The 11,577-nt window shown below is 48.7% G+C and overlaps 1 protein-coding gene across 1 annotated transcript in view; it reads left to right on the plus strand.

Moving 5' to 3' along the window:
* Nucleotides 1-11,337: 11,337 nt before the first annotated feature.
* T265_04360 (hypothetical protein) overlaps nt 11,338-11,577 on the plus strand; it is a gene marked incomplete at both ends in the record, with an annotated part of 5,073 nt that continues 4,833 nt past the window's right edge. The window contains one exon of the mRNA XM_009169081.1: nt 11,338-11,476. Coding sequence (XP_009167345.1) covers nt 11,338-11,476 — 139 coding nt within the window. The remainder of the gene's footprint in view (nt 11,477-11,577) is intronic.

Raw genomic sequence — 11,577 nt, forward strand, 5'->3', positions numbered from 1 at the left:
GTGGGCATCCCTGACGGACACCGCTTTGTGTACGGAAGCTTTTGGAGAGCTCTCTGTACATTCTCACACGTCCGAAGTCTGAAAATACAAAGAACGTATTGTGTTTACAAACTTCCGGGGCATTCCTTGGTGAGCAAGTGTCTCAAGAAGAACAGACCGATCAACCGAGTCAAATGCGCCTCGAAAATCCAGGAATACTAGAAGTGAGACAATAATGCCTTATTTCCTGCACCCGAGCAGGTCAGACATTTCAGTCACAGTGTACGGACAGGGTCCAAGCACAAAGCCCTATATCCTCCCACTACCTTGTAGGTCAGGTTGAGTCAAAGGCTCAAGGTGGGTTACCTCATCCTGAAAGGCGTACAACACCAACAACATCCAAACTCCTCGTGATCTTTTTCACGGCTTTCCGACAAGTCATGTGCTGTCCACCTCACGGCTTGCACCATTCTGAAGGAGAAAAAAGACAATCGTTCAATTGTAACACCCTTTCGGTACACGAGGGCTGTGGAACACCCTGTGATTACCCTATAAATACAGTTGTAATAATTCGCCTTTGTTTCCATGAAGGGCTGTGTAGAGCTACCGTGCCTTTTGCTATACCATGGTGGGCGGAGCAGGAAGCCAAGGGACCAATACAGAGTTGCACTGCCGCTCAGCAAGACACAACAGTTACACAAGCCTAGACAGAAGGTGTCGGCAGGCAGAGGTCGGGTTTGAACCACGGACCTTCCGGTCAGTAGATTCGCACTAACCACTGAACCACCTCGCCCCCATTCTGAAAGAGGCACGGAGAACAACACTTGTCTCGGTGGGCGGTGTTTCGGCACGCTAGCACATGACCGAGCCATCGTAATCGGTTGTGCAGGATGTTTTCCCCGATTGGGCTACCGGCCGCACAACCGAATGCCCATTTTCTAATCACCTCGTTACTAACAGGCCGACGCCATCCAAACGTTTCTGAGGCATGGGTGGTCGGAAAACTGAAGATGCCTCACATCATCTGTCCGCAAAGGCCATGTCTCGCACCCATACAACAACAGATCCCTTACTGTAGCCTGGTACACGCGACCCTTAAGATCTAGTGACATGCATATTTGAAGCCGCGTGTAACGCAAAGTAGCAAACGTGATTCGAGGCTTTCAGATTCTTGCACCGACTTCATCACACTTTCGTCAGACCTAACACAACTACCGAGTTATGTAAAGTTTTCCACAACCTCCAGTCATTCTCCTTGAATTGTAAGGGGTATGTTCGCATATTGTACGTTCTGGAGCATGACTTTGCATACTGAAGCTGCAAAGCGCATGCCACTAACTCTTCAGGTGTGAAGGTTTACGAGAAGCTGTCGCTTAGGTGACAACTTAGTCGGGACTCGGGATGTTTACGTCAGCCATGGCGATACATTGCTGTTTCATAGCACACTCAGGATGACGTGCAACCTGTTCGGGGGCCAGACGTCCCTAATAACCGAACATCACATCATTTGGACGGATGTGTCACGTGCAGGACACGGGCCAGACGAAGGCATGCCCTGATTGGTCAGAATGCCAGCCAATCCGAGTCAAGCACCTTCGACTCGACGCTTCTCGCCTCCTCACGGACATTCTGGCACGACCTTGTGGAACACTCTGTGACTACCCTATAAATACAGCTGTAATGATTTTCCCTTGTCTCCATAAAGGGTTGTTTAGAGCTACCATGCCTTTTGCTGTACCATGGTGGGCGTAGCAAGGAAGCCAAGGGACCGATACAGAGTTGCATTACCGTACATCAAGACATAACACAACCATCAAAAATCTAAGCTGGCCGGGCTGCTGTAGAGTATGTTATTGGTTGCTCTGGGTGAGTTGATATAACAACGGAGTACTCCTGAGATTACTTAGACCACTGTGATGGGCAGTGCACACATTCGTTCACGTGTTCTGTGATTACGACATGCAACCTCTGTATGGTCGGTGAGGAATACGTGGTATTAGGAAAGGATGGGCTCTGAGTCCTCAACAAGGATGTTTAACCACGTTTATGTGACTTCGAATATGTCAAGACGGTGGTGTTGAATTGCAATAGATCTTTTATCTGGTTTGCGGACTTCGCAGACGTTGGTTAAGATTGCCCACACGCCTGTGTTTTCAGTAACGTGAGATATTGCAGTACCCTGTGTTGGCTGACGACAGAAAGTCGGAAAAGTCCCCACTACGGGATCGCCTCCTCCATTCTGCAAATAGCTCTTCAGCGAAGATACTGTTGCCCGCGTTGTTCCTCGGTCTTCCCCGGCAGACAGGTTCATCCTACAAAATAGACGAGCACCAGCTGTCGGCGTACTTTGATTGCGTAAGCGAAAACATTTTTAAAAATTCTTCAGCCGTAACACCCCTTCGGCGCCCAGCTGTCATGACATCGGAAGGAAGTACGAGGGTTGCCCAAAACTAATCAGGAGCAATCAAGAGGTTGAGGTTGGATTCGAACCATGGGCCTTTCAGTAAGTACCTTCGCACTCTAACCATTGAGATGTTACGAGCTCATAAGAGAAAACACCTTTCAAGGAGCGCGGTCCCTAGCATTCGTGACACCAGTACTAGTGCTTTCAGTGCAGCAGCTCCAGCTAGTTCAAGCAGCACATTGGGGACAGAACTTGAGGACTCCAAATTATCAGCTCCTTAACTCCGGAACGTTGCGGGACATGAAACAATGCTCGCGTGGCGCTCGGCCACTAGCTGTCCGTAGCTTTGGGAGTGGCTTATGCACACTCCTTCCTCTGAGTTCGTTGTACCATGGACTACGATCGCCTTGATCAACGGCACTTCCGATTAATGCTGTTTATCTAAGTGACGACGAGTGTAGCATAAGCTCTCGTAATAATAACTGCACCGGTCTGGATAACGGTGTTTCACGCTGTCCTGTCCAGATCTAAACACCGAATGCGGTCGAGTGGCTCGTGTGGTTTCCCCTGAAAGCCATATATATCGTTCACCTTTTCGCAGTCCTCTGCAGAAAGTGCAAAAGTACAGTATTGCGTCGCCTTTGCCTTTCTATATTTGGTTATGCAAGTCAGATCTTGAGGTCGAGCACTAAATATGCTCGGATAACAACGGCTTGTTTTGCTGTAAAAAGGTAAGTGACGCACAGAGTTGGACTGAAAACTTTTCCGGAGCACCTTGGAGTCTCGCAGCCGGACTGACGTCCTTCACCTGTCATCTTTCGAGTTGGCGAAGCAACCAGCCCACTGCTTCAATTCAAGTGTTTGCCAACTAAGGCTGGTAGATGGCCAGATATTTCACCTATTCCTGTCGGGGTATTCGACCAAAATATAGTCCACGTCGGAAAGAGTCGGACATCTGCGTCCAAGGAAGAGTCAGACTCAGAGTCAGGTGCGTAAGTACTCGATAAGTCAAAATTGCGTCCAGAACCTTGTTCAAGAAGTAATAGGCAGCTTCACCACAGAAGCTAGATAGCCAACGAAGGTAATGAATACAGATATTTATCATGCTTTCAGTCTTCGGCTTCTTCCTCCAGGTTGGGGTTGGAACATGTATGGCGACGTGTTCCCTAAAAACGATAACGTACTAGCGTTTCCAGCAAAACACCGGTGCCTTGTAGTCAAGCTTTTGAGCCAAAGGCTTTGGTTGAGGACCCCAATCGTCTTGTTTGGGTGTGGGCGCCCTGGTAGTATACCAGCCCACGTACAACCATGAATTGTACATATACAAATAAACTCATGCCAAATCGGCCGTCGCGTGGTGACATCAGCCAGATCGTCTTAATTGCTGCAGCAGCGCGGATACGCGGAGACAGGCCACTGTTTGCCCCTCCTTTCTCCTTCACATACTTTTCCATCCCCCTCACCCATCCCATTAATAACTCTCTCCTCGTAGGCCCAGCGCTGAGGACTGATGATTCCGTTCGTCCTGCACCAGTTTTGCAAGCAACGACATCCGGGGCCGACGTCCTCAGGCATCTCGGAATCAATCTTCAAGCCCCGACGCCCAGGCTATCTCACCGCCTCAGAATCAAGCAGACCGACAAGCTGCTCTTGCTCACACTAGACTCGCTTGGCATTGATGCTGTGTACCAGAAAAAAGGATTCAAGATGCAAACGAAGTGGTTAAACTAACCCTCCAACACCACCGCTCACCGCTCGTTTTCGGACTGCGCACCTTTGGCAATCCAGTAGCTGCTCTGTCAGAATGTGCAGGGGTTGGTATCGTCCTAAGTCACCGGGCGGAAGGATCCTTGCTTGGCTGGATACCCGCTGATAGTCACTTCTGCGCAGTTCGTCTGGCAACGTCTGTGAAGGAGCCCCACAAGGGGGAGTGGATCGCTGTTTGTTAGTCGTATCTGCTTGCACCCCAACTGACCGTAGCTCTGACACCAACAAATACAAGTTTTATGAAGCCATTAATGACCTGCTGTGACGAGCTAAAGGCTCAATATCGTTGTGGTTGCCGAGATCTGAATGCGCAAGAGGGCATGCCTAGCGCACCTGAGACTCAATTAGTTAGACGAAATGGATTAGACTCGGTATGCACGGACAATTTAGAACGACCGCTTCATCTGTGTGCAAGCTTCAGGCTATTTTTATGTAGCACTAACTTCAGAAATAAACGAAATCGACTGGCCAGATGGTGTCCTGCAACGGCGTGCCGGCCACAAACTCGAATGGACCACATTGTCATTAATTGCCCATGGTTTGGAACACATTTGTGAACTCCAACCACGCGCACGCCACCTTTTTGCACAGTGCTGGGAGTTTCGCCTGTGGCAAGACGCCACCAGGACCACTCAAGCACTGCATATCAGACCGGACACTGTCACTGCTTAAGTCTCGAAATATCCCACCCGGCCCCGGAAATAACTCAATGAATTATCAAACGTCGGGTGAAAGTGAGCATGCAACTGAAGCCTGGTGGACACAGAAAGTCAAGGAAATGGAAGAGGCCCAGAAAGCCAGCATTGCCTGAAGATTATTTCAGTCGGTCCGCGCGACCGGTCCCCGAAAATCTGTGAGCGAGACCATCAAGTATCTAAATAGAGTGATTACCTTGAATAAAGAATGCCTCGAGCGGTGGGCCGAAATCTTTGAACAACGGGTATAGTGGCCACCTGGTGCCACTTACCTGAAGCCCATGATTGAAGAACCCTCGGCGGTGAATGTGGAGCCCCGTACGGCCTCGGAAGTTTACGATCGCCACCGAGCTTTCGGTCCGGATGACTCCCCCAATCACATTGTTCAAAAATGGGGAGGGTGAAATCCTAAGTCAGCTCTTGTCTGATCTGCTTGCCCGCATTTAGGAAAAGGAGACTGTCCAAGACAACTGGGGAGAGTCGGTGATGGTGCTTGTATTGAGCATTGTAACCACAGGGGCAAGAGCTATGCTCAGTGGTAAGGAGATTGCTTGCTACTTTCCCTTCGTCGCCTTGTGGTACCCAGTGAAACACTGACTCAAGGGCAGGTAGCGAGGTTCCAACCTGGTATGGGAGGCGTTAACAAATCTGCACACTTCGTCAGGTGCTAGAACAGCACCATACGTACAAATGACCCACAATTTTGGTACTCCTGGATTTCTAAGGCGCGTCCAACACGATTGACCGAGCTGTCCTCATTGACATGCTTTTCCATCAGTGAATGCCCCTGAAGTTTGTAAATATAATACGTTCTTTGTATTCTCAGACTTCCGGACGTACAAGAGTACACAGCGAGCTCTCTAAAAGCTCCCGTACACAAAGCGGTGTCCGTCATGGGGGCCCACTTCCTCCGTTCCTACTCAATTTAGTGAACGACGAGATCATGAGACGAATGCTGGAAAGCTTCTAAAAGCCCGGTGTTTAAACGACCTGTGACGAAAGCCTTGTCGATCTGGAACATGCAGGCAACATTGTCCTCCTCTTCGAAGAAGAGATGGCACGGGCGATTTCGATGAACTGACTAAAGTCACTCCGTCCTTTGGTATGCACGTTGCACTCACAGAGTGTAAGGTCACGCCCATGGACGCGCAGTCACTGAACACGTCGCTTACAATCCATCGAAAGGCGCTGGAATTTGTGGAGCGCTTCACGTATATTGGAAGTTGTATTAGTTCTGATTGTAGTGTGACATGAGGTCGATGAACGAAACTGCAAGGCTTGGGTGGCATGAGCTGATTTGACACACCTGTGGCGTCAAAGTGGTGCACCCCTGAATCCCAAGAGGTGTGTGCGTGTCAGGCTACAATGCGAGCTGCTTAGCTGCATAGCTGTGGGACTTAGCCTGTTCGAGCAGCGGAACTGAGATGTCTTCAGGCGTTCAACAATCGTTGTATCAGGACCATAGCTCTTGCAGGTTGAAGTCAGGGAATCCTTACCGAAGCAGTTAAAAAAACAGTGTTCGGTTGTGCAACGGGAACTTCCACTGAATTGTGTCTAGCAACACAAGCTTCGCTGGTTAGGCCACGTAGTGCGTATGTCAAACCATAGTTTGCCGAACAGTGCTGTTTTCCGTCCCATTTCAGAGTGGCGGATGCAGAGGTGGCGAACCTGTGGGCTGGCGGAGGGTATGAAAGAGGTTATGAAACGTCCTCTTTCAGGAAGGGGACCACGTGATCCTCATTGCGCTTGGTTCGAGAAACTGCAAGATATGGCTGCCAATCTAAGTCAACGGCATTCACATCGTCAGTTTCTATCCGTATGGCTTGAATGAGCGTCTGGAAGTGTAGGTACCTCGGAAGGATTGTAGTGAACTAGCAGTATGTTCCTTCATCGTCCACCTTTGTTCTTCACAATAAGGCTTCAAATAAATCATGGCTGTACGGCAGTGAAACATCAGTGTTGGACATTATTGTGGACATTATTGTCGTGCTAACCAGGAGGATGCGGATGATGACTCTTCCTTTTCTGCATTGTTCAGTTTCGGTTGTGCCATTCACATTGTGTGGAATATTCGAGTATGCATCCGCGGGAAAGACCCCCGTAACCTCCCGACACACATAGACATACACTTCGAACTAGTGAGACCACAGTGACGAGTCAGGTTGGCTGAAAGATCCCAAGCTTTTAACGATCTTACTAGGCCACTTAGATCCAAAAGGAGCGCACCAGTTTGACAGCTACGTACAGTTTTAACATCGTCGACAGCAGAACATTCAGTAAAACCTTTGCACGACCCGAAGGATGTAAATGTTATCGGTCGAATTTTAAGGGTGGCGAAGTGACCTTAAAGCTGGTCGGCCTAAAGCGTAAACCATATCACCATTGAGCGCTACGGTATTAGGTACACCAGCACACTGCGCTCAGCTAGGGGCACAGTATCGCTAAATAAATGAGGACTGTGGGATTGCTTTCATGATAGTACATACCTCGGTTCGAATGGGTGTTCGAAGGTTTAAAAGATCTGACAGACGAAGCACAGACAGCGCCAGGTGGAGGTCCAGTATCGACTGACTCTTGTAGGAAAGCAGTTATTACGGTAATCCAACCTTAAGTGTCGGTGGAAGTTTCCTGAGGTGAGATGCGTTCAGGAGGAAGCGAAAAGCACGCCACAACCTAGGCGTCATGAATAATGACGGCAGTTGTGGACAAGCAGTAGATCACACCACAGTAATAAAAAAACCGTTCGGCTGTAGCAACTGCCATGCCAAGCCAACACAGACAAGTCGAGAGGCACAGGTTGGATTCGAACTACGGCCTTTCTGGTCAGTAAATTCGCGCTCCACTGAGTCGTTTCGCCCACACCACAATGCTCCATAAACCACAGAATAAGCGAGGAAATTCGAGACGTCATTAATAAGATAGTCGCTATAGAGCAAAGTGAAACCATAAAATGCTAGTCCCCATAAGGCGCTGTACGCCAAATTGCGCGGACGCGTCAAGGTCTAAGGAAGCTCTCACCATTCCTATTGCAGCAGCGGAACTGAGACGCCTTCAGGTGTTCGACAATCGTTGTCTCAGAACCATAGCTCGTGTGGGTTGGTGTCGGCGAATCCGTAACAAGGCAGTTAGAAAGCGTGTTTTCGGATGTGTAACGGGTACTTCCATTGAAGAATGTGTCCAGCACCAGAAGATGCGTTGGTTGGGACATGTGTTACGTATGCCGAACCATCGTTTGCCGAAGAGAGTGCTGTTTTCCATGCCCAACTCAGAGGGGCGTAAACAGAGAGGTGGCCACCCCTTGACTTGGCAGAGGAGTATGAAGGAGATCACAAAACGCTTGGGTGCTGTCGGTGCTACTCGCCTTCCAGGATGGGGACCGCGTGATCCTCACTGTGCCTGGTTGGAGACACTACAAGATATGGCTGCCAACCGATGTCAGTAGCGTTCTTGTTGTCAGTTTCTATCCAGATTCCCTGAGTGAATGTCTGGAGGTGTAGGCACCTCGGAATGATTATGTTAAGCTAGCACTAAGTCCCTCCCCCATCCACCTTTATTCTTTTCTTTACAATAAGGCTTTCAAATAAGACATGGTTGTACGGCAGTGAAGCACCGGTGTTGAACACTGATGTCAAGCTGTCGATGATGATGATGAAGCTCTCACCTTAAGGGTTTCAAGCAAAGCTGTTCTCTTTCACCTTTCTTTTCCGGACTCGTCATTGATACGACTGTGGAACACTCAATCCCTTTCTCAAAGGCATGTAGGGTCAAAATGTACCCAGGGCATTCGCTCACAAATACTGAATACGCGCACTTAGCTCTTCTTGCATCTGACGCCACTGTAATGTAGACAACACAAAATAATCTAAATAATTCTACTTCATAGTTTGGTATGGGCTTCACACCACAAAGCGTAAAGTGTTGCTTCGAAACTGGGTGGACTCAAGCTCTAACCTTGCGGATGATCCGAGTGAGAATGTAGGCAAATATCTACCTGGACAGCTTTATCAATCCCGGTGGTATGGCTATAGACGACACTTACATCATGAACCTACATCACAAGTAGTGCAGACGTGACATCAAGGTTCGAGTTTACATTGCTGCAGTGCGCTCCATACTGTTATATAGGTCAGAAACCTGGCCGCTGTGCGCTGAGGACGTTAAAAACACTTCAGCGTTTGACCATCGATGTCTTCGGAGCAGTGTTCGGACATCGGACCAGCAGCGACGAAATAACTCAAATGGTCTTCAGAAGAAATAGCTCGTCCACAAAAGGGGAATCGATCCCACTGCATAAATTGTGCCGTATTGATCACGTGCTCCGCATGCCAGCCGATCGATATCCCCGAAGAGCTTCTTTCGCACAACCACGCAAAGCTGGAAATGAGCCAGGGGGCCAAACAATGACTTGGGAGCGAAAGATGATTCCCATCATAAAATTCAGCTTCGCTGGTCGGCGTCTCTCTGGATTGGGCCCCCCGAACTGGATACTAATTGACAGTAAACGGCATGACCGTCACACGCATGCATCTAAGTTGTTGCCTTCAACGCACTCACGACCTGTCCAGATCATTGGCTCACAAATTCGTGGCGGTTATAATTAATGCACGGTAAGTACATGGTTTTCGTACCTGAGGACGACAATCGGCGGAAGATTCCCGACGTGTTTGGAGTAGACGCTGATTGTCCTGTGTCAACTGTTCAGTATCATGCGTAAAGATAATATCAAACTTGCAAGGTAGAACTTGAGAGGACAAGCTAAGACCGGACTGCGGCCAGCACAGTGAGGATGCCTTCAGAACACCTATATAAATTACACCAATGCCCTTCCTAGGATGAGTAGCCAACCTCCAAACAAATTCGTCAGACACGATTTCTTCGACCGGACTGATTGGAAAATGATTTTCTTCCAAGAAAGCCATGAGCTGCCTTGTCATCAGAGAGAAAGAGATTCAGCTGGATTCTAAGTGAGTCTCGCAAAATCAAATTTGATTGTAAGAGCCTCTAAAACTTTTTAAAAAAATAGTGACAATAACGTCATTGGTCCAGTATCCCCATTCTCAGGACCGTCCACCGTTGCGTCATCACCATCATCACTAATAGCAACATCGAAGGGGACACTGGTGCTTCACCACTGCGAAACCGAGTCAATTTACTTATCTGGGTTATTGAATAGTTTTGAAGGTCGACTTCCACACCATCAGCTGGCGTATTTGGGGGGGGGGCAGTGGTGAGAGAGCTCATTTACTGGCTGGAAGGTCCGCGACTCGAACCCGACCTCTGCCTCTCGACTACCCGTCTGAGCTTGGGTAACCTAGAACTAGCCTGGCCCACGATCCTCCTTCAGGTGGCATGACAGTTAAGCATCGAAAGGGTACTATAGCTAAACGATTTTGTGCTTGGGCAGCTTAATAGTAACCTACTCCTCATGCTTTCTTCGGATGTCATGGGGGCTAGACAAGGTAATGGTATTGCAGCTGAGCGATAGAGTTCAAGTAGAAGGGTTTTCTACGCATGTTGGTTAAACTGTGCTATTGAAAGCCTCGTGCAGGTCAAAGGATACCAGTTTGCACAGACATCACATTCGAGGCCTGTTTAGCTTCCTTCCAACTAGGGCAGCTATCCGAGGCTATGGTTTGCTTTGGCATTTTTTCTTCAATGCGGCGATTTACGGACGCTTGTCTCCATTGTGGACTTGGACAAATAAAGGCCGTAAGAACAAAGAAGACTCAGTTGTCCTCTACCGCGGGCGGACTGGAGACCATAAGGTGGATAAGCCGTTTCCGCACAGATAAGCGCCCTCCAAACTCCGACAGCGGTGCAAACGTGTTCGCCACGCAAGTGCAGTGATAAAGTTTGGAATGTCCTCCGTGGGATCTAGGTACATTTTCCACCATAAAATTCGACAACCGGAAGGACTGTCCGAAATAAACAGAACAAGCTCTGAAAAGGTGCAAGCCGCTTGCGTTTAGCCAGAGTCGCACGGTTGAGCAGCCCGATTGAGTGCAGCATGCAAATCGGCTGGAAACCATAGAAGCCAATAGTTTAGCATACGTAATCGGCATGTTTCACACATAAAACAATCAGCATTCTTCGACCGATTTTGTATAAGTTACAGCTAAGAGATCATCGCTCTGGGCTGTACTCCTATGTGCGAATTTCGGCAGCCGGGAAATAAGGGAGCTCCCAAGGATCTCCGAAGTCTATACGATGGCGATGAGCGGTCGTGAAATACTGTTTCTAGCTGTATCACAGATGCATTCACAGTCCCATAGCCGGGGAAAACAAAAATGTTAACCAAGGTCGCATAATACACAGGGAAGGTAGAATAAAATGTGCACCGCACCTCCGTTCCGTGGTACTTTGCTAAGGAACTGCTATAAGAAGCTGGGTCAGGTGCGATGTTTTAGACATTCACTTCACTTTTGAATGTCTGCATTTAAATGACCTGTCAAAAACCGGAACCATCGCGGTTAAAAAGAATAGGGGACACAAATGCGCAAAAACGAAACTGTTTTTGGATGTACCGCCGGCGTTCAGTTCATAGTCGGCCACTTGCGGTCTAGACCGGGGAACTGGTTCACGGATTCACGGATTGATACACAGGATCGAGGCTTTTGCCCAAGTTTCCCGGGTCGGTTTTGTTCTTGTCGGTCAGTAGCTGTCGTTCACCTGAAAGGCACAAGCGAAAAAAGGGTGTAGCACTGCTCTTTATGTTCTCAGCGCGGGGCAGTA

This window comes from Opisthorchis viverrini, assembly GCF_000715545.1.
Source record: "Opisthorchis viverrini unplaced genomic scaffold opera_v5_71, whole genome shotgun sequence".
Lineage (NCBI taxonomy): Eukaryota > Metazoa > Platyhelminthes > Trematoda > Opisthorchiida > Opisthorchiidae > Opisthorchis > Opisthorchis viverrini.